General features: G+C 39.2%; 9 protein-coding genes across 9 annotated transcripts; 7 read left to right on the forward strand and 2 right to left on the reverse strand.

Moving 5' to 3' along the window:
- Nucleotides 1-208: 208 nt before the first annotated feature.
- On the reverse strand, nucleotides 209-658 carry MONOS_2131 (Histone H2A; the record flags this gene model as incomplete). The annotated part of the gene is made up of 1 exon (XM_067872031.1): nucleotides 209-658. One exon carries the CDS (start codon nucleotides 656-658, stop codon nucleotides 209-211), a length of 450 nt encoding a protein of 149 aa, XP_067722551.1.
- A 348-nt stretch (nucleotides 659-1006) lies between these two features.
- Nucleotides 1007-8605, forward strand: MONOS_2132 (uncharacterized protein). The gene has a single exon (XM_067872032.1). The coding sequence runs from the start codon at nucleotides 1142-1144 to the stop codon at nucleotides 8333-8335; it is 7194 nt and encodes a 2397-aa protein (XP_067722552.1). The 5' UTR covers nucleotides 1007-1141; the 3' UTR covers nucleotides 8336-8605.
- Nucleotides 8600-9077, reverse strand: MONOS_2133 (Histone H2B). The gene has a single exon (XM_067872033.1). It carries the CDS (start codon nucleotides 9056-9058, stop codon nucleotides 8687-8689), a length of 372 nt encoding a protein of 123 aa, XP_067722553.1. The 5' UTR covers nucleotides 9059-9077; the 3' UTR covers nucleotides 8600-8686.
- A 2682-nt stretch (nucleotides 9078-11759) lies between these two features.
- Nucleotides 11760-14186, forward strand: MONOS_2134 (uncharacterized protein; the record flags this gene model as incomplete). Its single annotated transcript, XM_067872034.1, has 1 exon — nucleotides 11760-14186. The coding sequence occupies one exon, from the start codon at nucleotides 11760-11762 to the stop codon at nucleotides 14184-14186; it is 2427 nt and encodes an 808-aa protein (XP_067722554.1).
- A 1839-nt stretch (nucleotides 14187-16025) lies between these two features.
- Nucleotides 16026-16832, forward strand: MONOS_2135 (uncharacterized protein; the record flags this gene model as incomplete). The annotated part of the gene is made up of 1 exon (XM_067872035.1): nucleotides 16026-16832. One exon carries the CDS (start codon nucleotides 16026-16028, stop codon nucleotides 16830-16832), a length of 807 nt encoding a protein of 268 aa, XP_067722555.1.
- A 108-nt stretch (nucleotides 16833-16940) lies between these two features.
- Nucleotides 16941-17939, forward strand: MONOS_2136 (uncharacterized protein; the record flags this gene model as incomplete). Its single annotated transcript, XM_067872036.1, has 1 exon — nucleotides 16941-17939. The coding sequence occupies one exon, from the start codon at nucleotides 16941-16943 to the stop codon at nucleotides 17937-17939; it is 999 nt and encodes a 332-aa protein (XP_067722556.1).
- Nucleotides 17940-17975: 36 nt separating this feature from the next.
- On the forward strand, nucleotides 17976-18485 carry MONOS_2137 (uncharacterized protein; the record flags this gene model as incomplete). Its single annotated transcript, XM_067872037.1, has 1 exon — nucleotides 17976-18485. The coding sequence occupies one exon, from the start codon at nucleotides 17976-17978 to the stop codon at nucleotides 18483-18485; it is 510 nt and encodes a 169-aa protein (XP_067722557.1).
- A 1112-nt stretch (nucleotides 18486-19597) lies between these two features.
- MONOS_2138 (uncharacterized protein) lies at nucleotides 19598-20122 on the forward strand (the record flags this gene model as incomplete). The annotated part of the gene is made up of 1 exon (XM_067872038.1): nucleotides 19598-20122. One exon carries the CDS (start codon nucleotides 19598-19600, stop codon nucleotides 20120-20122), a length of 525 nt encoding a protein of 174 aa, XP_067722558.1.
- A 2238-nt stretch (nucleotides 20123-22360) lies between these two features.
- Nucleotides 22361-23388, forward strand: MONOS_2139 (uncharacterized protein; the record flags this gene model as incomplete). The annotated part of the gene is made up of 2 exons (XM_067872039.1): nucleotides 22361-22535; nucleotides 22643-23388. The coding sequence occupies 2 exons, from the start codon at nucleotides 22361-22363 to the stop codon at nucleotides 23386-23388; spliced, it is 921 nt and encodes a 306-aa protein (XP_067722559.1).
- Nucleotides 23389-23744: the final 356 nt, after the last annotated feature.

Below are 23744 nucleotides of genomic sequence, written 5' to 3' on the forward strand. Positions count from 1 at the left end.
AATCAAGCTAATCCATAAATTCTTTTGGAAAATGATTTTGAAAATCAGTTTTTCTAACAATTTGAAAAAATAATTTACTCATTTCGTTTAAAAAAGCAACAAATTTATAAAGAATTGATTTTTTGCACTTCAATGAAAAATATTAGAAATAAATGACTTTGAATGTGTTAATAAACACATTTGAAAACATTTAACTTAAATTTATGATTTACTCCTCATCTTCGTTTCCAGTCTTGGATTTCTTTGGAATAAGAGCACTGTGGATGTTGGGCATCACACCTCCTGATGGAACGGTGATGTGTGACAGAAGTTTGTTCAACTCTTCGTCGTTGCGGATGGCCAACTGGATGTGTCTCGGAACAATTCTCTGCTTCTTGTGGTCGCGCGATGCGTTTCCTGCAAGCTCCAACACTTCCGCTGTTAAGTATTCCAAAACTGCTGCCAAGTACACTGGCGCTCCTGCTCCAATTCTCTCGGCATAGCTTCCTTGGTGCAGCAGACGGTGGATACGCCCAACTGGGAACTGCAATCCTGCACGCTCTGAGCGAGACTTCGATTTCTTGTCTCCGTCGGCTTTCTTCACACGCACTGGTGCTTTCTTTGCAACCTCAACACGCTTCTTGTCTGTGGCTGGTGAATCGACTTTCTTTGCTGGCATGATTATTTATTTTCAAAGATATTCTTTCTTTGCTTGGGTTTTGCCATTTTCTCTCCTCCCTTTTGTATCAACACCTTTCGATTTCTTCCTTTTTTGCGCACAATTATCTCTTATAAATCATGGGCCAGATCTTCATTTTTAATTTAGAATCAAATTACGTGATATTGACCCAGAAAATTTGTGCGTGCTGTGTTGCATATGACAAATTATATTAAAAATGTTTCAGATGAAGAGATTTCCAATTTTTCTGATTGTTCATCGATTGTGAGGATTGATATTAACGATTATAAAATTTCATTAGACGCAATTACAGAAACTTTTAAACCATTTGGAAACATTTTAGAAATATCTCTTCATCGTGAATTTCATAAAGATGAAACCAAACAATTTGCAGAAGTAATTTTTGAAAATTCTTGTGACGCAAAGAATTCCTTCGCAAAGCTTAATAATACCAAAATATTTGGAGAAAGCACTCCAGTAATCATGCAATTTGTGAATTTTCCTTTAAACTCTCGCTTTGCAAAAATTCAAAACGAGAGCGTATCTACAAAGGAGTTATCTTTAACTGCAAACGAGAAGAGCCAAAAAATTCTTCCACCTTCAATTCAGAATTTAAGTGCTTCTTCAGTTAATATTAAATCTTCATCGAAAACTTTAAAATTAGAGGCAAATGAACATTTTGAATCGAACTCAAAAAAAGGAAATCGAAAACAAAACGATAGGCATTTCCAGAAAAAAGAAGTCAGCGATTCAACAGAAGAACCAAACGGTGAACAAAATTCATGTTCAAAGCTCACTTCAGATCCAACATTGGAATTAGCAATCAAAGTTTCTTCACCTTCTTCCTCTTCCACTTCCTCTGCTCGCACTGATGAAATTAAAACTTCAGGGTTGAATCTATCGCTTCCACCGCCTCCTCCTCCTTTATCATCTTCTCTTTCTCCTTCCTCAAATACCCCCATTTCATCCGCTAACACACAGAAACACGCAAAACCTTCAAGAAATTTCCTTGTAACTTCTCCAATAACACCACATTCTTCTGCTTATGCTCCATTATCAGCAACTGGAGCCAGCCATTTCTACTCGTTCCACTCTTATTCCCTTCCTTCTTCTCCAACATCGCTTCTTTCTCGCTCTTCTTTTCCTTCTTCTTCACCTTCTTCTTTTCAGCAGCAGCAGCAGTCTGAGCAAAAGAAGGCAAGTGACACTTCAAAAGTTGATAAAGATAACCAAAATTTATCTTCGTCATCATCATCTTCTCATTCTGATAATTCTGACAATTCCATTTCAAATCCCACTTCAACCACTTCTTCGTCACCTTCACAAAGCAACAACATGTCTAAGACTCTCGTCTCACCCATCATGTCAGCTCACAATTCTCCTTCTTCTTCTGCTTCTTCTTCTGTTTCATCTTCTTCTTCTTCTACGCGTTCATCTTCAATTTCCCTTCTTCCTTCTTCCTCTTTTCCACTTCATTCTTCTTCTCCTTCTTCTTCTTCCTCTTCCTCTTCCTCCTCTCACAATTTAGCAGGCAGAGATCCCTCTGCTTCTCTCCCTTCATTTCACCAGCATTCCATCGCTGATCTTCCAAAAGCACCTTCTCTTCAGAATGTTTCATCTCAAATTTCTTCGTCGTCTTCTTCTTCTTCTTCTTCTTCTTCCTCTTCCTCTTCCTCTTCAAATTCCTCATTCCTCCAAACACTTTCAATCAAATGCCCTTCCTCCTCCTCTTCTTCTTCTTCCTCCTCCTCCTCCTCTTCCACTTCTTCCTCTTCCTCTTCCTCTTCCTCTCTTCTTCCCACTTTTCATTCCTATTCTGATTCCTCTTCTCCAAGAGAACCCAACATCACTGCCTTCGAATCACTTCCTCATTTGCAAAAAACAAAGAATAAACAAAGAATCAGCAAAGATAAAGAATTAAACAAAGAAGAGAACAATTGCAAAGATGGAAGATTCAATAAAGAGATAAGAAATGCTGAATTCAATGGAAATAAAATGGATGAAAATGAAGATAAAGATAAAGATAAAGATGAAGATGAAGACAAAGAAAATGATGATCCAAAATTGAAATTTGAGAAGAAGGCGAATGTGCCAATTGGAAGAAGAGCATCGCTTACATCATCATTTGTGCTGAAGTCGATGATACAGACACTGCAGAAAGAGAGAAAACCAGAAGAAAATGGAGGTAAAGATAAAGATGAAGATGGAGAAGAAGAAGGAGGAGAAGAGGAGGAAGAGAAAGAGAGGAAGATGAGAAAGAGAAGGAGGAAGATGAGGAGGAAGATGAAGCAGATGAAGCAGATGAGGAGGAAGAAGGAAAAAAAGGAGGATGATAAAAAGGATAATGATAAAGAAGAGGAAGGGGAAGAGGAGGAAAACTTTGAAGAGGAAGAGGAAGGAGAATTTGATGAAGAAGATAATGAGTTCGAAGAAGAAGAAGAAGAAGAAGAAAAGAAAAGTGATGAAGATTTCAACAAAGCGAAAAAAGATGTTTTGACACAAGAAAACAAAACCAAAAATGAAAGTGATGAAGAATCCGATGTTCTTCAAACACCTGAAGCTGAAGCTGAAGAAGAAGAAGATGATGATGATGAAACAGACACTGAAATTGAAATCGAACCCGAAAAAATCAGCAAAAAACGCCAAAAAATTCCATTTGGAACATCCAAATTTCGAAGCGAGCAAACGTGCAAACTGTCTCCTTCCTCATCCTCTTCGTTCATGATTGCCTCAAAAGTCTGCTCTTCTCGTTCTCCTTCAGCTGTGTCACAAGCCTCTTCTCCTTACTCTTGCTTCTCCTCCCCTGCCACAAGCAGCACCCCGCTTTCTTCTTCTCTGATGAAGGATTCATATGCTCCGACTCCTTCTTCGTCCTCTTCTTCTTCCTCTTCATCTTCCTCCTCCTCCTCTTCTTCTTCTTCTTCTGTTTCAACTCCTTCTTCTTCTTCTCTTTCCAGCCCATCCTCCCAAAGCCATTCCCAATCAATTGCTCATTCATTATCTCATTCCAATTCACAATCCAGATCTAATTCTCAAATGAATTCACACAATACACCAGGAACTGAGTCACATTCTTCTTCTCATTCTGCTGTTTCTTCTTCTTCTTCTTCTTCTTCTTCTTCTCATTCTGCTTCTCATTCAATTACTCACTCTGTTGCTCACTCAACAACAGATTCTCTTTCTCATTCTGTTTCTCATTCAGTTTCTCATTCAGTTTCTCACTCACATTCGCATTCCCATTCTCGTTCTCGTTCTCATTCCATTTGTCATTGCCATTGCCATTCACGTCCTCATTCCTCTTCTCATTCCTCTTCTCCTTCAGATTTCCATTCAGAAGCACTCGCAAAGGGAAGCTCATCAGCCTCTGCTGTGTTGGGAGAGTCAAATCATTCGCCATTTGGAGGAAATGTCTGTCAGACAGGGGTGAAATCTGATGATTGTTTGGATGAAGGAAGAGAAGAGGAGAGGGAAGAAGAAAGAGAAGAGAAGAAAATAAAAGAAAGAAAACAAGAATTAGATTCGGATTCGAATTCGGATGTGGAGACGGAAATGGAAGTAGAAGGAGAGAGAAAGAAAAGAAAAAGCAGAAGAGGAAGAGGAAGAGGGAGAAAAGAAAAGAGTGTGAAATTCGATAGGAAAAGATCAAAAAATGGCAAAGGTTCGAGAACAAATGATGCATCTCAATCAAAAAGAAACAAAAGCCATAGAACAAAACATCATAACAAAAGAAAAGAAGATGAAAAAGATGAGAAGGAAATGAGAGATGATGAAGAAGAAGAAAATAATGAAGATGATGATTTTGAAAAGAAAGAGAAGGAAGAGAAAGAAGAAGAGGAAGAAGAAGATGATGATGATGAATTTAAAGAGGAAAGTGACTCTCTTTTCAGTGAAGACGGGGCAGAAGATTTGATTGACTTCATTCCAACTTCGTCTCTGATGGAAAAACAAGCAATTTCAATGCAGATGGAAGAGGGGAAGGCAATTGGAATGGGGATTGGAACGGGAATAGGAGAAGGGAAGAGAGAAAGAAAGGATCTTCAGATTGAAGGAGCATGGGAAGGAAGAGGAGGAAATGGAAGATTCGATGAGTGTGTGAATGAGAAAGGCAATAATAACAGCATTAACACAAATGCATCCCAATCAGTTTTGTCCAATCAAATGCTTTCTTCTTCCCAAACCCCTTCCAACCTCCAAAACCTTGTTTCTTCTTCTTCTCTCCCTCTTTCTCTCCCTCCTCCTCCACCCCCTCCTCAAATTCAGCTTCCTTCCCTTTCCTCTTCCCTTCCGAATTATCCTCTTTCGATCATTTCCTTTCCCTCTGTTCTTCCTTTCCAAACAGCAATGGCAAATCCTTCTTTGTTCTCTTCTCAATCTGTTGCTAACACACCTCTCCAAACAGCTGTTGGATTCCCATCTTCTTCTGCATCTTCTGTTTCTTCTTCTTTTCCTTCTTCCTCTTCTTCCTCTTCCTCTTCTCTTTCTTCCACATTTTCTTCTCTTTCTTCATTTCCAACATCATCTCCATCATCATCATCATCATCTTCTTCTTCTTCTTCTTCCATTTCTTCTTCTATTTCTTCTTCTCTTCCATCCAATCCACTCGAACAGAACCCTCCCCTCGCCCAGTTCACTCCATCTCTTCTTGTCAATTCTGCTCTGTTGCAATACGCCTCTCTTCTCTCTGCTTCCACCTCGCCTTCCACTTCCTCCATTTCTCCTGGTCCTATCTCGTTTCCTCCTTCTTTTGCTTCTTCTTCCTCTTCCTCCTCTTCTTCTTCTTCTTCCAATTCTTCATTAAATTCTTCTTCTTCTTCTTCTTTCCCTTCCTCTGCTTTTTCCACCTCTCCTGCCCTCAACACATTTTCTCCTGCTGGTTCTGCCCCTCTTCTTCAATCTTCTTCTTCTCCCACTTTGTCTTCTTCCCCTTTCCCTTTCTTCTTCCCTCTTGCCATTCCTTCTGCTGCTTCTTCTTTCTTCTCATCTCAACCTGCTTCTTCTCCATCTTCTTCTTCCTCTTCTTCTTCCATTTCTTCTTCTTCTTCTTTGAATTCAACAAATTCACTAAGTTCCTTGTCTTCTTTGTCTTCTTCTGGTTTGCCTTTCATTCCCTCTGCTCCAAATGCATCTTCTGCTCTTCCTTTGACTTCTTCTTCCATTCCTTCTTCATTTGCTTCATCTACACCATTTATACCTTCTTCTTCTTCTTCTTCACAAAATTCTTCCTCCTCTTCTTCCTCCTCTTCTCCACTTGACCGACAAAATATCTCTTTCTCTTCCACTCCTGATTTTCATCCATCTTCATTGGTTTCCTCTCCTCTTCCTTTCTCCTTCCCCATCAACCCTTCCATTCCTTTGCCTTCCTCCTCCTCTTCTTCTTCATCTGCTTCTTCTTCTGTTTCTTCTACTTCTTCTTCTCTTTCTTCTTTTCCTCGAAGTGTTTCATCTGCTTCTTCCTCTCCTCTCCTTGCTCGTCTGCCTTCTCTTCCTTCTCCTGCCATTTCTCCTTCGGTTCCTATTTTTTCTTCTGCTTCCTCTTCCTCCTCTTCTACTTCATCTGCTTCATCTGCTTCATCTGCTTCATCTGCTTCATCTGCTTCATCTGCTTCTTCCTCTTCTTCTTCCGTTCCTTCCATCCCTCCTCCTTCTTTCAGTTCCTCTTCAAATGTTCCATCATTATCATCAACTTCTTCGTCTTCTTCGTCTTCTTCGTCTTCTTCTTCGGTTTCTCCTTCTTCTTCCTCTTCTTCCTCCTCCTCCTCCTCCACAAATACTGCCTTAACTCCTTCCATCAACCCATTCACCCCTTCTTCTGCTTCTCTCGCTTCTTTGTCTGTCAATCTTTCCCCTGAGCCTTCAAATCTATTCTCCACTCCTTCTTCAGTGATGGCTGCAAACAATGTTGTTCCTCCTCCTCCTCCTCCTCCTCCTCCTCCTTCAACATCTTCTTCTTCTTCTTCTGTTTATCATTCTTCTCCCAACAACATTACAAATATGCCTTCCTTTCTTCCTATTGTCGCTTCTTCTTCTTCAACTCCTTCTTCTTATCCTTATTCATACTCCACTTTGCCTTCACATCCTCAGCCACTTTCTTTTCACCAAACACAAACAATCCCTTCTTCTTCCACATCTCCCTTATCTTCTCAGTCATTGTCTCTCTCTTCTGCTTCCTGCACTCCCAATTCTCTCTCCCCTCATTCATCCTCTTCCTCCTCCTCTTCTTCTTCAGCTATTTCTTCTTCTTCCTCTATCTCTTCCTCTTCCTCTTCCTCTGCTGTTATGCATCCTCCTCATCCTTCTGCTCTTCCTGTTCCTCTTCCTCCTCCTGCCAATCTGAATATCAACCAAAACACTCAATTGTCAGTCTCTAACACTCCTTCATCTTCTCCTTCTTTTTCTTCTTCTGCTGCTGCTGCTGCTTCTGTCAATCAAAACACACAGGCACATTCAAATCAGCACCATCGGAGAAGAAAAGGTGGAGAGTATTCTTTCAATCCTTCATCATCTTCTTCTTCTTCTTCTTCAAATTCATCCTCCTCCTCTTCTTCCTCTTCTTCCTCTTCTTCCTCTTCTTCTTCCTCTTCCTCTTCTCAACTCCCCTGGCTCCCAGTCACCACCGCCCCTCTCCTCCCTTCACCTCCCATCGTCTATCCACACACCGACCCATCCGACCCTCTTTCCTTCGCCCCTGTCATCGTCCCTTTCGACCCAATCACCCACAAACTGACTGAAATGATCGCCCACCGCATCGTCCGCAAGAAAGACGGCACTCTCGCCCCGTTTGTGCCCACTCCGCAGAGCTCTTTGCCACTCTTATTGCCACTCGCACAGGACATCGCAGCGAGGGGAAGTGAGCTGCTGGCTGGGCAGTTTGGGGCTGTGGATGGAGGAGGAAGTGGAGGAGGAGTGAATGGAATGAATGGAATGGGAGGAATGGGAGGAATGGGAGGAATGGGAGGAGGAGGAGTGGGAGGATTGATTGGATCGGGAGTGAGTGGAGGAAATGGAATAGGAAGTGGAATAGGAAGTGGAGGTGGTGGTAGTGGTGGTGGTGCAAATGAAAGGCGGGGAAAGAACAGAAGCAAAATGACAGGAAAAAATAGCGGATCTGCCTCCAACAGTTCTTCCAGTTCTGTTAACACTGCTTGGGGTGAAGTTGGGCAGAAGCATCACTTTGGAGAATCCTCTTCCGTGTCTGCTTCTCCACATAATGCCCTTCCCTTGCCTTTTCCTGCGCAGGGATCCTTCTTGACTCAGAGTGCAACACAAGCGAATGGTGTTTCTACTCAAGCACGAAGCGCTTATTCATTAGCAAATGCAACCTCTTCTTCTACTTCCTCCTCATCTTCTTCTTCTTCTTTATTGTTATCAACATTGCCTGTCGCTTCTCCATCTTCTTTTGATGCGCATCAGTCTCTTTCTCAGCCTTCGTCTTTGCTTTCTTCTCACACTTCGCCACAGCCTCATAACACCCCGCTCATAAATGCTTCTTCCAACAAGCCCTCTTTTGATTATTCTTCACAAATCTCAAGTTATCTTCCGCAAAATATTTCTTCAGCAGCTTCTGCTTCCGGTGTGCCTTCAATCCACGTAGGTGCTCCTATTGAAAATGAACGCAATTCATTCGCTTCTTCAACAACTTTTCTTCAAACTCCAAATAGTTTTGTGAGGAAATTGTAAAAAATAACTTTTTTTGCTATCTTTCAATTTAAACTTTTATATCTATGTTTAACTTTTTTTTTTATGAATTTTTCTTTTAGAGAAAATAAAAACATACCAAAAAAATTGTGAAATTATACAGTTCAACAATGAACATTTCAGACATTTTTTTGATTATATGATTTTTGTTTTCATTTTTGTTGTATTTTTATGTACATGTAGTTTTCACTTTCTTTCAAATTTTTCTTCAATTATTACCAATTCATCTTACAAATATTCATATCATAATAATTAATTTGGTTATTTTTGCGTGTTTAAAAACACTTGCTTTTAAAAACAAGAAAAACAGAAAAAACTTAAATACAACAAAAATTATGCGTTTGACATGTATTTTGTCACAGATTTTGTTCCTTCAGAAACTGCATGCTTAGCAAGTTCACCAGGAAGAAGAAGACGAACAGCTGTTTGGATCTCCCGAGATGTGAGAGTGTGACGGTTGTTATAACGAGCAAGACGAGATGCTTCAGTTGCGATTCTTTCGAAGATATCATTGATGAAAGAATTCATGATTGCCATGGCGCGATTTGAGATTCCAGTTTCTGGATGAACAGACTTCAACACACGGTAAATGTAGCTGGAATAGGTCTCATGACGCTTCTTCTTTCTCTCTTTCTTATCTCCAACAACTTTTGTGGCTTTGTCAACTTTTGGAACTGGTTTTGTTTCTGTGTTAACTTGAGACATTAATAGTAATTAAATATTTATAATAATATAAAAATTTTTGAACCTATTTATGATAATTGCTTTTAGAATCTTTGAAATTAGTGCACAAGGACAAAAGAAAACTTATGGTATTGATCTATTTTTTTTTTTAAATGGCTGATCCTTTTTGAAATCTCTCTTTCGTTCGAGTTTTAATCAAAATAAATATCTCAATATGATTATAAAAAAATGAACTCAAATTGTTTAAACATGTTGTTCATGATGTTGTTATTGTAGAAACAATTTTTTTTCAAAAATCCCATTGAGATAAAAAATTTGATCAAAACAAGAACGAAAGTGTGATTTCAAAAAGGATCAGTTATATATTATAAGTTGTTAAATTTTTTTTTATTTTTATTTTTATTTTTTTTATTTTTTTATTTTTTTTTATTTTTTTATTTTTTTTTATTTTTTTATTTTTTTTTTTTTTTTTTTTTTTTTTTTTTTTTTTTTTTTTTTTTTTTTTTTTTATTTTTTTTTTTTTTTATTTTTTTATTTTTTTTTATTTTTTTATTTTTTTTATTTTTTTGAAAGTCAATAAATTATTTCTAAACAATTTTCAAGTCGAGTACAAAAATGAGTTTTATCAAAAGAATTTAACTTCAACAAAATTCATGAGAAAGACACGTTGTGGTAACAATTTATTCGCCTTAAGTTTGCTTTGAGATAATGATTTGATCTCTTTGAATTGTTTCTCAAATGGATAACTGATTGATAGAAATTAACCATCATCGTAAAAAGAAACGAAACGAAGAAAATGAAACATTATTTGAAATGGAGCGAGAGATAAAGAACAAACTTCAGGGAAGAGTGAAACAATTAAAAGCCAAGTCAAGAGGAATGTGTTGGCAAGGAGCAGGTACAGATGCTGAGAAACTGGATGATTGTGTTGTTTTTTATGCTTAAGGAGATGTTTGAGAGCTTGATTGAGGAAGACAAAACAGAATTGATCAGAAAAAAGAAAAGTTAGGAATGTGAGGAGCGTGAGGAGTGTGAAGACTATGGGGAGCTGGCTGAGGCCTTTGAAGAGCTGGTTTTCTCGTATATGGTGAACCGAACAGATCTGGTGAAGAAAATGCTGCTGAGCACGCTGTGCCGGCTGCGGCTGTTTGTAATTCTTTCGGTGGCGATGACTGAAAGGGGGCTTCGGATGGCAGGGGTGGAAGACAGCACGGCAATGGAGGAAGCACCAGAGTGAGCATGATGGGATTGTTGAGTGTGTGACTGTGTGCGAAGGAGAAGGATTCGAAGTTGTTCATGTGAAAATGGATTGCTGGTTTTGCTGATTTGTTTTATGTGTGTGTATCTTTAAATGTGTTTTCATATTTTTCATTTTTTTGTTGAATCAACTCATTTGTTATTTTCATATCAACACAAAAAAAAGCAGATGAAAACTGTCTTTTTTCTCATTGTCTCTCAGTTGAAAAGTGATTTCACATTGCAGAATATGAGAAGCGAACTTTCGTGAGTTTCTGTCTGCTTGAAAATGTTTTTCGATAACGTTATTGCAGTTGAAATAAACAGAATCGAAAAAACAGAGATTCTATTTGCTTATCAAAAACCATTAAAATATGAAAGTGCTTTCGTATGTGAATTGGTTTTCTTTATGTGACTCTCCGTTTTTGAGGGAAGTGATGGAAATGCAAATCAAAAGAGAGCTTCAGAGAAAAGCCAGCACAATTATATATAAATGTTAGAATATCGTTTTTCTCCATTTTTAATCTCTTTGTTTTTTGAACAGTTGAAAATAAGTTTGGTTTTTTCAATTGAAGAAATTCAATGGTTTGTTTTTTTACAAAAGTTCTTTCATTCCTTTCATTCCTTTTGAAGTTCACAAAAATGGATGCATTATTTTCTGATGGAAAAAAAGAAAGAGTTATTTTCTTAAAACACACATATACACTGTATCATGCATCTGCTCCATCAATCTTTACTCCGCCACTCCATTCATCCTCAAATGGATAATTGTGTGGAGGTGATTTTGTTAATCTCTTGCTCATCACAGAAACATTAGAAGAAGAAGAAACACTCAATAATTCGACGAAAGAAAACCAAAATACATTTCTATGAAAATAACCATGTGATTTGAGAATTATGCAATGATTCAACACGTTACAACATCTATTGAAAAAGTTTAATCTTGTAATATGTTTTACAGATCATGAAATATTCAAAATAATTTCAATAATAAGATGCATCCAAACTGTTTGTTCTTTGACTTAAAACAGTGAACCAAGTCTTTTGTTGTAAAAGTCATTATTATTAAATTTACTAATCGTCACTTGAAATATTTTAATCTTGAAGAAAACTTTCATTTTTGAAATAAATAAGTTTTTGTTTTGAACGTCATGAATCTTCTCGTATTTTGAAATGTTATTTCAGTCCAATTTCAATTATTTTCCCATATCACTCATTTCAACTTTTTTATTTTTATCAAATCTTTTCAAAACAATGATGCAAAACAGTGGCTATAAATAATTTTCTATGGGCGTTAACAATTTTTGTTTTCAAAATCAGTTGATCTTCTTTAATGAGCGTTTCATTCGGAATGGAAACTGTCCAATGATAAACTCACTTTTCAAACACTCGCCAATTGGATCCAAACCATTTATTGCATCCAGTTTGTGTTTGAATTAAGGATGTGTTGATCTATAGAATTATTGATCAAGAAACATTAAAACTCATGCTATTTGTTTTTCTGGCTTTCACATTTGCAACATCACAAGAATTTGATGAAGGAAAGTCTTATTCAGTTTATGTGAAGCAAAGCGGAAGTGACACTAACACTGGCACAGAAATCGGTAAGGAAAGGAAATCATTGAAAAGTGCATATAGTCAGCTGGGAGATGATGAAGCATGTAAGATCTATATTGTGAATGACGCAACTGCACTAACTGCACAGCAAACATCATTCTACAAAAATCAAGGAATCACCATTGAAGGAGTTGACAGCAAAGGAACAAAAAATGAAGTTGTATCAATTAATTGTGATGTGCATCCAGATGGAGATCTATTTTCTTGTGGTGGAGATACAGAATTCAAATATTTGTCATTCCATTTTCCAACAGTATTATGCAGAGATAGAGGTTATGCATTAATCAGAGGAACTTCTGGAGAACTGACTATTAAAAATTGTCAATTTATTCGACCACCATCAAATGTGGGAACTGTGGGTTATAGCCTTGTGTATATGGAAAGAGGGAATTTAAATATGGATTCAGTGGAGTGCAGTGATGAGAGTCGCACAGTTGTATTTGAAGGTGGAATTTTTTCTTTAGGCGCTAGAAATACGGTTTCATTAACGAATTTGACTTTGAAAAAAATATCAAGTGACTCTTCAATTGTTTCCATTTTTGGTGAAAATGAAAACAAATTGGATGTCTCTTTGAACAACTGCACATTCACTGAATGTCAAACAAATGGTTCTCATTTGTTGTACATTTTGGACAGTAATAGTGAAAGTACATTTACCGTTGGTGATGCGGGAGTAACGTCTTTTTCTTCATGCAGCAGCAGTGGTCCAAATGGCAAAACAAGTGGAATTTTTTTGGGAATGGGAAGTATTTCATCAGCGTCCCAATTCAAATGGCCAATAGATGGAAAGAATTTGGTTTTTCAGAATTGCACAGCTTATGATAGTGGCAAAAAGAGAAACACAGGATTGTACATTCATATGAGAAATGATTCTTTGTTCAAAGATATGGCAGATGCAATGAAGGCAAGTTTTGCAGCAAATTACACAAGGAGAGACAATTCGTGGTTTATTGTAGGGGTTGATCAAAATTATAAAGTCTATGATTTTACAAGTTTGTATTTTGATCCACCTCCTCCAAAGCCAGATAATATGACAAGAGCATTTGCGAAGAATGGAGGGAGGGGAAATGGAATTGATGTTAATTCTGCAATAAACAGCTTGAAGGAAGCTTATGATTTCTTGGAAAAGAGCGGGAAATGTTTTATCGATATTATCAAAACGGATGATCCAATCAAAGCACAAGGCATAAGTTTCAGCATCAACAGTGGAATAACAATTGAAGGAGTGAATGACAATGGAGAGGGAAACACAGAAGTTGCAATTGATTGTGATGTTTCTGTTTCATCAATTCTCTTTTCTTGCCAGAAAACTGTGGAATTCCAGTATCTAGCATTCCAATTCTCTTCAACAGAAAAGAATTGGGACTCATTGATCAGTGCTGGATCAGGTTCAATATCACTGAAAATATCAACATGTCGATTTGCCAGAATTGGATCACAATCACAAGAAGGAATGGAATCAAATGCGGATGGAGACAGCCCCTTGGAAAGCAGTCTTGTGAGTGTAACATTTGGAAGTGTGGAAATGGACACGGTGAAATGCACAGATGAAACCTCATTTGTGACATTCTCATCATCACCATTTTCATTTTCTGGAGCCAGCGAGGTGTCATTGAGTGGAATGGACATCAGCAAAGTGAATGTGGAAAGTGGAGCAGCAATCAGCATCGATGATGGGATCAATTCATCTTCGAAGGTTTCAATCGAAGGATTGAATGTTCGAGAAGTGAAATCGGAGAAAGGAGCAGCAGCAGGGTTGGATATCACCCTCAGTTCAGAAGAATCAAGAGTGGCTATTGGAAGGACAAGCAAATGCTCATTCAAGTCTTGTTCAGCACCAGAAGGGAAATCAGGAGCAATATTCATTGACATGCCCAAGGCAACATCGAATCTGCAACTCCCATCAGAACACAACCTGGAGATCGACAGCTCAAACACAGCTGGCTCAAAAACAACTTCTCTGTTCATCATTGCCCCAGACTTCGAAGAGTTCTGCAAACAAGAAGATGCCTTTGCGTTTGCGAATGACTACGATGAGTCAACATCTGGGTGGATCGAGGGAGCAATTGATGAAGAATCAGAGCCTGAGGATGTGTATGAGAAGTGTGTGAAAGTGAGACAAGAGAAACTGAAAGATCAAAATAAAAAGAGGAAGGAGGGGACCATTGTTGCCATTGTTGTGCCAATTGTTGTTGTGGTTGCAGTTGTGGTGATTGTGATTGTCATTGTTGTTGTGAGGAAAAGGAAATCAAGAAATGAAGAGAATAACGGAAAGGAACAAGAAATGAATGATTGATTAAAAAAAGACCTATCATTTATTTTCAAAATCAACATTTGTTCTTGTATTTCTATGTGTATTCATTTGTATATTGTTATCATGCTTTATTTTTTCTTTTTCAATTTGTTTAACTGTTTTTTTCAAATATATTCTAACCTTGTTTGAAACATATCACCAGATATATTTCATTATGAATACGAAAAAATACCTAATCCATCTTTTATGTGATTATTGCAGATACAATTATGTATGTTTTTATTAATATGAAGAATTTTCTGTTTCTTTTGAGAAATCAAGAAAATAACATTTCAAAAAAAATAAATCATATCGATAACAAAAATAGTAATTCTTTTGTTATTGTTTTTAGTTGACAATAATTGTTGAAAGAAAAAGCACAATAAAAGAATGGATATTTCTTAACAATTGATTATTAAACATAATTTTTTCAACAATTCTTTAAATTTAATCAAAGAAATTAATTAACAGTCAAAACGAAAAAAATTGAAGATTCTTGTTTTCAAACAGCATCCACATAACTTGAAATTGTTTGTCCAAATAAGCAATCAGGAAAAGAAGAACACAATCTATATTAGAATTTCAATCTTTTCTATCAAAGCAAACAATAAAGGAAACAATGACTTTTTTTAAAGAAAAATTGAACGGAGATCTGCAAATGATTCAATTGACAGAAATAAACAGTCATCTGATTATTTTGTTTAATCCCTTTTTTCAGAGTTACTAGCAATGCTTGAAAACTGTACTGAAAATGAACAAAACGCACGATCTGAGAAGTGGATATTCGCAATAAAGCGAATCTATGAACGCAAGGAGCAGGTTTACTCCTCAATAATGAGTTTGATCTTTAATTATGGGTGGTTTAAGATCATACTTCGCTATCGAATTAACTTCTTTTCATACCATTATCCGCAGTTGAAATGAAGCTAAATCCTGTTAGTATGGCAGACGGTGACAGCGAAGTGAAGACCGTTGATCTTGTTCATATGCTAAAGAGAGTTGAAAATTGGATTGATGAAGTGTCGAGGAGCGGAGGAGGACTAAGTCACTCTGGAGCAAAAGGAATAATACCAACGAGAAAAATGAAGAGGGAACGGCAAGGATGAAGATCTCTGTCGAGACCTAGCGAATCTGAATGGGAAACTAATATTTCAGATATCATTACAAAGAAGAGACACAGACAACCATTGAGGGGTAGTCGCGTTCGTAATCAGATGAAGAGATGGGACTAAGAGGAAAGCAGCGTGAGCGATTCCTGAATCGCAAAAAAGCGGGAAGAAGAGCAGGAAAGATCGGAAGACTTTTTGGGAATTTTCCCAGACGAATGGCTGACGCCCAGGATGCAAGCGGGCGAACTGAAGAGATTTATGGAGTTTTTCAAGGCCAGATCGATCAGAATAAACAATGATATCTTAAACACGTTTATTCCAGAGACGGAAAAGAATTTCTTCACCAGACACACTGATGCGAGTTGGAACGCCTTAGCGGTGACGGGGGTCACTGCGGAGGGAAGAAAAGATTCCCCAGAAGCCGCTCGGGTTATCGAGCTGCTTCAGCTCGCCCTGGAATCGGGGTTCGAAGCCGCCAAGGCGATTGCAGCCATTACTACAAGAGAATAATGGAAGATGCACATAGAGGAAGAAGAGAAAGAGCGACTGAGGGGGCTCTTTTGCGCGTACGCCCTAATAGCAGACTGTATCAGCCGCATAAACTTGCTGAAAGTTATCCCTCAATCAAGCTGGGAGAATGTGAAGTGTTTTCTGGACGGGGGAATGTCCAAGGACATCCCAGAGAGTTTTAGGAGGCTAGTGGATAGCACCAGCTTTTTTCGTCCAGGGGGGGATGCTCCAGGGTACGGAGCATCCCCCGTTTCTTCCACAACCTTCGGACTCGCCCCAGTCAGGGGCGTGCGCCCAGGGAAGTACAGCACAGGCAGAAACGCCCAGGGCTTCGCCTATTGACAGTTTCAAAAACGTGGCTTCGATGGGAGCTTTACAAATTTCAAACAAAGAAGGAGGTCAACACAAACTCGACCGCAACAGGCCCCAGCAACAGCTGGGAGAGCTCCCTCGTTCACAGTCCCCCTTCCTCCAGCTCCCCCGAGGATACAGGGAGGAACAACAACAAGAACATCTATTGGAACAAACCAATGGACCTAGAAGAGAGATACGCGCTTCGCCGCGAGACAGAGTGAGAAGAGAGAGCCGCGCTTTGTCGCGAGACAGAGATGGACAGAATGCTATCGAATTTCGAAGGAACGACAATGCTAAATGGAATCCAATTCAATCGGCACATTGTAACAAGAAGGGAGCCTTTGGGAGATTACGAGAATATCGAAGAGACACTGAGCTCATTCTATCGAGAGAAGAGTTAAAATCAAGATATCTCGAAAGATCACGAGATGGGAACATTGAGAGAGAACACAGAAGTAAACTTAGTATATCCCCGCAGGACAAGACACAAGAACGATCGGAGATCCGGGAAGGAGGAAGAGAAGGGAGCCTTGAGAGCTTCTGGGATTGTTATCAAGTTCCAAATTGGGAGTACATTGGAGGTGAGCTCGAAGACAGCTATTGCAGACATTTTCGAAGGAGAAGGGAATACACAGATGCAGCATGGCCACAAGACGCCAGAATTGAGGAGGAGTGAAGCGATTGAACCACTGAGGAAACCACTTCCTGGAAGGCTAGTGAACAGGCTGAGTTAGTGGAAGAAGATTGGAGGAGACAAACTAGTGAGCCGTGGTATAAGAGCTCGATGGAAAAGTCCCCAATCCCCAATCTCATTGGAGGAGAGAAAACACAGACAAGAGTTTCGGTGTACGACGGAGATGATGAACAATTATTTATCCCTCTTGGAGGAGGAATTGAAGGATGGAGTGGTGAAGCCCATACAGGAGTCGGAGGTGAAGTGGTTCAATCCGACATTCATGGTGATAAAGAAGAACGGAAAGTGGAGAAAGATCCTGGATTGCAGAGCTCTAAACGAAAAAGTGCAGGGAAAACACTTCAAGATGGATTCCCAGGAGACAGTGGTGGAACTCCTGGAGGAGAACGACTGGATGACAACTCTGGACATATCGAGTGCATACCAACATGTCAAAGTGGACGAACAATTCAGTCCCTATCTGTGCTAGAGCTTTCAAAGCCAATGTTTTGCTTTCGTAGGGATTCCATTTGGAGCAAAGGAAGCGCGCAGAGTTTTCACGAAGATAATGAGAAGGGCGGAGTCATATATCAGAGAACAGTGGAGAGTGAAGCTAGTGATATACCTGGACGACATTCTCCTCATGCATCCAGACAGGGAAGTTTTGAGATCGATCTCACAGGAGATAGCCCAGTTCCTGAGAAATCTGGGCTGGATACTGTCCGAGGAGAAGCTGAAGTTGGAACCCGCAAGGAGCGTGGAGTTTCTGGGATGGTTGTGGAACTCAGAGAAGATGGAAGTTACGCTCCAGGAGAGGAAGAGAGTGCTGCTCCTGGAGGATGTGAGAACGTGGATTGTACATGCAAAGAAGAGGAGGAGACAAAAGACGAGGGATTTAGCAGCACTCCTCGGGAGGCTGAATTTTGTGAGACTGCAACACCCACCTGCGAGCTTGTGGATGAAGCTCATGCAATACGTGCTGAGGTAGGCAATAGCCCGCGGGGGCTGGAAGGGAATCGTGATAGTCAACCAAATGATTCTGGGAGAATTAACACATCGGAGAAAGACCCTGCGAGAGAACAGACTAAGGAGTCTGAGGAGAAGGAATAGACCAGCAGAGTTAATAACGGACGCGTCAGAGCTGGGATGGGGTGCAGCGTTAACAGTACCGAAAGAGAACAAAGAGGAGAAGATATATGTCCATGGAAGTTGGACACCCCGGGAGAGCACGCTTGCAATCAACAAGAAGGAGTCCAGAGCAGTGTCGAGAACACAAGAGAGAAAGGATGCATGGCTGCAACAGCAGGAGAGAGGCCATATTCGTCTGAAGACAGACAACATGTCCACGAGTTGGACGATTCAGAAGAAGAGGTGAGCGCTATCGCTCATTCCAACACTGAGAGCATTGGAGAAGAAACTGAACAGCCTGGACATTACGATACAAACGGAACATCTCCCGGGAGAGCAGAACACGGAAGCAGATGCACTCAGCCGGATGGCGAAAAAGCCGGACTATGCACTGAGGGGGAAGAAAGTCGCAGAGATAGTACAAACAATCGCACCGAGAACACTAGATACAATTTTGGAACAGATTGCGCCGGTGCCCTGTGGAAGAACTTGGAGACTATCCTCTGTGAGAAGGAAGAGAGAGAGTGAGAAACGCAAAAAAACGAGAAAGTACTAGTCCACCAGTTCCTGAGAAATATTGGACGGGTGCTGAAAGAGAAAATGAAGGAAGCGCAGAGGGATCTGACGATTCTGATTCTTCCAGCCTGGCGGGGGCAGACCTGGACCCCGCTGCTGCAGCCTGGGCATTTGATAAAGACCCTGGGGACCTTTCAGGAGTGAATGATAACGGGAGCGAATATGAGGAGGGAAGGCTGGAAACTACCCCCAGGAGAGGAAATAAGCGTTATACTGGAGAGGAAAATATCCAAGGAAGGGACCTCTTTTTTTCAAAAGGAGAATATGTTGAAGCGAAGGATTTATCAGCAGCAATATTAAGAAACCAAAAGAGTGAAAGAGACACGTGGAGAGCGCTGCGAAGATTCATGCAATTCCTTGATAGAGAAAGTGTGGATGACACAGTTTTCCTCACATCCAGAGATGCCAGATGGATTATGGCAGAATTTTCAGAAACTCTATCCAATGCAAATATTTCAAGGGGAGAGATTAACAAAGCTGAACGAAAAGAATTATTGTTTATTAACCTTTTCAGAAGAAATTAAGACGAATGGAGAGAAGGCGAGAAAGGTCAAGAGATTAAAATCAATGTGGGATCTCACAATTATCACAAGATGGGAAGAAGCCACAAAGAATTCCATCAACCCGCATATTCTCCAGAGGAGAGCCCTCGTCCTCACAATGGTTTTTGGGGCTTTAAGGCCATCAGAGCCGGAGAGAATGAGAAGTGATACAACGATATTTAAAGATAATTTGGTCCAGACACAAGAACAAACAAAAACATCCAGGGGAGAGACAGTTAAGGTGATTATAAATTGACATCCAAACCCACGTATCGATGCAGTGTGGGTGCTCCAACGTTGGATGGACTATTCCAAGACGACTTTTAAAGACGAACATGTGTGGTTTGACATTGAAGGGAGAAGGCCTGCAAATTTGCAGAGAATAAAGGAAGAGTAAACAGATATTCCGAGAGAGAGCGGAAAACAGGAAACATTCACCGTGTACTCGATAAGACATTCAGTGATAACACACTAAGCAAATCAAGAAGGTGCAGATTGGAAGGCAATTAATGCGAACGCGAGATGGGCACCAGGTTTGAGAGTGTCACAGGAATACAATACCGTTTTCTGGTTCAAGATACAAAATTAATCCTGGAGACAATCGGAGGACCAGCACCTCAGAGGAGAGAAGATTACAAGCCAGATAAGAGTGGAGATTCGAAGGAGGGGACGCTGGAGATTGCAGAGGCAGATATGAAAGATCGTACCGAGGAATCACCAAAATCTGGTATTGAACAAGGGAGGAAACCTACGAGAAAGCGATCGAAACGAAGAAAGATACAACTGAGTGAAGAAGGAAAAAAAAGTGAAACGGCTCAGTCACGAAGCTCTTCACCCAGACAACCGAGTCGTCAGAGGACACCCCCCATAATCCCCAGTAACATCAGTGAGCTGGCTGGAGTGTGGGACATAACTCCACGGAAGAAGAGAGGCAAAGATCGGAAGAAACGTAGCGAAAGAAGTATCGGACAAACAGGGAATGACACTGAAGAAGAAAGGGCCAAGCCGATGTCGCCTCAAAGATATCCCAAGAGAGGGAGGGAGTAGAGACAGGTGCCGCACCTTCATCCGCAGTCCCTCTATTCATCCGCCGCACTTGATCGTGCTAGGAAGGTGGTTTAAGATCACGTGTACAAAGATAGAAGGGATTTCAGACTTCATTATTGAGGAGCAAACCTGCTCCTTGGATTCCTTTGTTCGCTCTATTGCGAATTGATAGAACACAGAGAGACAGGATTTGCTCCGAAATAATACGAACGCGGATGGAGAGACGAAACGCGGATGGGTGTGAAAGAGAGAAACATATTAGGAGGAATATGACGAGAAAAAGGGCGAGATATCCAAGAGAAGAGAGGAGAACCAACCGCCCGAAAGCACAAGGTTGCACCCACAATGTGGATAGAGATTCATGAAATGAATAAAGAGTTTTAAGTGGGATCCCACTTCCTGAATTGGTGATGAACAAGTGCAAAGAGAACAGTCAGATCTGTCCATGCAGAGCGCTATGATAGGGTTTGCTCTGTTGGATCAACATAAGAACGGGAGGCAGTGTGTATCACACGCAGTTTTCTTTTCCACGCCTCGCGAAAGCGAGAGTAGTTTTTCTTTCTGCTCCAAGAATACTCGCCTCACCGGATCCCTGCACGGCCTGCAGGAGAGAGCTCCGAGTGGCAATGTCCCCTGCCCTCTGTTCTTCGTGATCAAGGCGAAAAGGCGAAGTAGGTGGTGAAGTGAAGCGGACAATTCATAATATTCTTTTTTATAGTTTGAATGTTTTTGTTTATATTTTCATCTCGCCCATTTTTCCACGTCATTTGGGATATGCCGAAGTTTTTCACTTAAACAACACATAAATCGTAATCAATACTCATTATCTCGGAGCAAACCTGTCTCACTGCGTTCTGTCAATCCTTTTCAATCACCTCATTGTTGAATTATTCCATTTTTGAAAATTCTTCAGATAGTGAAAAAAAGAAGAAATTCATTCACAAGCAATAGTGAATGAAAAAAAAAATATATCATCTTGTAGCACTTTCACAAAATGAGAGATTGGTTTAAGAAATATTTCTTATTCAAATGATGATTGATAAAAAAAAGGAATAAAGAATACTTTATGTTTGATTTAAAAATTGCTTGACATTTCGTTTTAATACACAATTTTATAAAAAAGAAAGTCCATTCCAATTCTTTTTTTTTTTTTTTTTTTTTTTTTTTTTTTTTTTTTTTTTTTGAAAATTGATAACCATAAATTATTATTTCAGTTTTTCATGGAAATGAGAGAAAGCTATTCCAAGAGTGCTGTAGATGCATGTTTAGGTGTGGAATTGTTTTATTTGCAATATTTTATGTTTTGAAATCGTTTTCTTCAGGCAGCCTTCCCGACGATATTTTGAGGATGTTTGAGTTTTTATTTTCAATATCTTTTGATGAAACAAACGTATTCCTTTTGGCATATGATTGTTTAAAATAGAATCTTTGGAAAATGCAACTTTTCAACGATTCTTTCGTTGTCACAGGTGAATCGCAGATTCAATCTCCTCTCAAAAACGGAAGAGTTCGTCTTTTTTGTTTTTTCATATTTTTCAAAGAAAGAATCAACATTTGACGCTTTGTATTGCCTCTTCCCACTGGTTGTACAGATGTGCGAAAATCAAGTGCCAAGTGATGATTCCATTTATGCACAAGATTTGCCTTCTGCCAGATTGTGCATTTCAATATATTTATTTTTTTAACCCTCGTTCGGAAGAAGACTGGAAAGAGAGCTACAAATACGGGGTGAGTGCAAAGGGATGGAGGGAGACATTGCAGTTGTGTTCTGAAGCATTTGAGCAATTTTTTATTCTTTGACTGGTTATTTATCTTTAATTTATGTGTTTTGTGCAAATATTATCTGTTGCATTTAGAATTTACAATGAGCTGGCACACATACGAGATTTTCCACGGATCTCAGGGGAGAATAGGAAAAGGCTGAAACAATCGAAGCTTAAAACATCGATTTGTTCTGTTTTGCGATTAATATCAGAAATTCTGATAGTACTTGGATTACTCAGTTTCTTGAGGAACAGTGAAATTGCTTTTCGAGCGAGAGCGAACGGGGAAGCTGCAAAAAAGTCGTTCGCAGACACTTTGACATTTTCAACGCTTCTGATTGGATCGTATTGCTTAGTGTATTATATCAATTTATTTCTGTTAAAAAAAACTGAAACGATTGATCCAATTTATATTTTAAATGGAGTGATTCAATTGACTGTGGTGTATTTCGACTATTTTTGGAAGAACGTTTCAATGTTTGCGTTCGTATGGCCATATTTTGTGCTTGCTATTCTGCTGCTTGCAGTTCTGATTGTGTGTGAATTTAAGCAAGCAGCTTCAGTTTCGAAGTACATGTTTTTGCTGTTGGATGTCATTTCGGCTGTTCTTTTGCTGTTCTTTTTGGTGATTGCTTCGCTGAAAGCAGACGGTTTGATTTGACTGTTAAATTAAAAAATTTTTAATTTTTTCCTTTTTCTTTTTTTACATTCTTCCGTTCTTTCTTTGTTGTCAAATTCATCACATGATGTTAAACAGCACACATTTATCGAGTTTTAGTGAACCTGACATCGCTCAAGTGGAGAACTATATTTTCTCTAACAATTTGGAGCGCATTGATTCTCTTTGCCCGTTTCTTTGCAATGGGATGTACTGGAAGAAGGTTTAATGAAAAATTGAATGCTCTTGACGAAGAACTTATATTACTTGGAGTGGCAGTCTTCAGCGTGGTTTTGCTTCCGTTTCTGATTCTGGTCCCGCTGAAGCTGGATGGCTCAATAAAGCTGCATTTTGGCTTTTGCATTGCTTCTTTGATCGTTCCTTTTGTGGTTCTGGAATTGTTATGTATTCCTGATGACTCAAAATGCATGCGTGAAGAATTGGAAGTGGAATGGAGGAACGAAGAGATTGATAGTAGATATTATTTTGCCATTCAGAAATTTGAATGGCTGAGGATGAAACTTGGATTGCGCAAGCTTTCAAAGGGGGAGGCTATTGTTGGATTTGACGAGCACTACGAAAAAAAAGCATGGAAGCCAGTGGGAAAAGCAGTGAACATGAGAAAAACAGCATCACAATTTTGGATGGATAGATTTGAAACTGAAAAAGCATTGAAAATTCGAAGGGATTATTATGCAAGGCTTAAAGGCTCGGATCCCAATTGGTGGGAAAGCTTTGCTAACAAAACAGAGACTTTTGCAGTCAAGCTCTTCAAGCACATGAACACTTCGTTTTTCAAGTGTTCACTTGTGTTGGTTATTGTTGTAGTTTATTTGATTCTGTAAAATTTCCTTGTTCAGATATTAAGAGTTTTTCCATTCATTTTGTTATTTCATAGAGACAAAGAGTTTTTCTTTTCATTTGAAGCAAATTTTGTTTTCAGTTTTCAACGTCAGTTTTTATTTTATTTTATTTTATTTTATTTTATTTTATTTTATTTTATTTTATTTTATTTTATTTTTCAGTTCAACTTTGCTTGTTTTGAGATTGCATTTTTTTCTTTTTTGAGCACTGTAACTCCGAAAATCGCAAAATAATCTTACGAAAGAAAGCTCAATTTGAGAGTTGAATTATTATTTTTTTCACATTTTCATTGATTCCTATCAAAAATGCCAGTTCAAAAGTGTCCTTTTGATATGCA

This window comes from Monocercomonoides exilis, assembly GCF_001643675.1.
Source record: "Monocercomonoides exilis strain PA203 chromosome Unknown scaffold41-876177, whole genome shotgun sequence".
Classification (NCBI taxonomy): Eukaryota; Preaxostyla; order Oxymonadida; family Polymastigidae; genus Monocercomonoides; species Monocercomonoides exilis.

Coding starts and splice junctions, on each gene's coding strand:
- MONOS_2132 (XM_067872032.1), top strand. CDS start 1,142: ATGCAATTTGTGAATTTTCCTTTAAACTCTCGCTTTGCAAAAATTCAA.
- MONOS_2133 (XM_067872033.1), bottom strand. CDS start 9,058: ATGTCTCAAGTTAACACAGAAACAAAACCAGTTCCAAAAGTTGACAAA.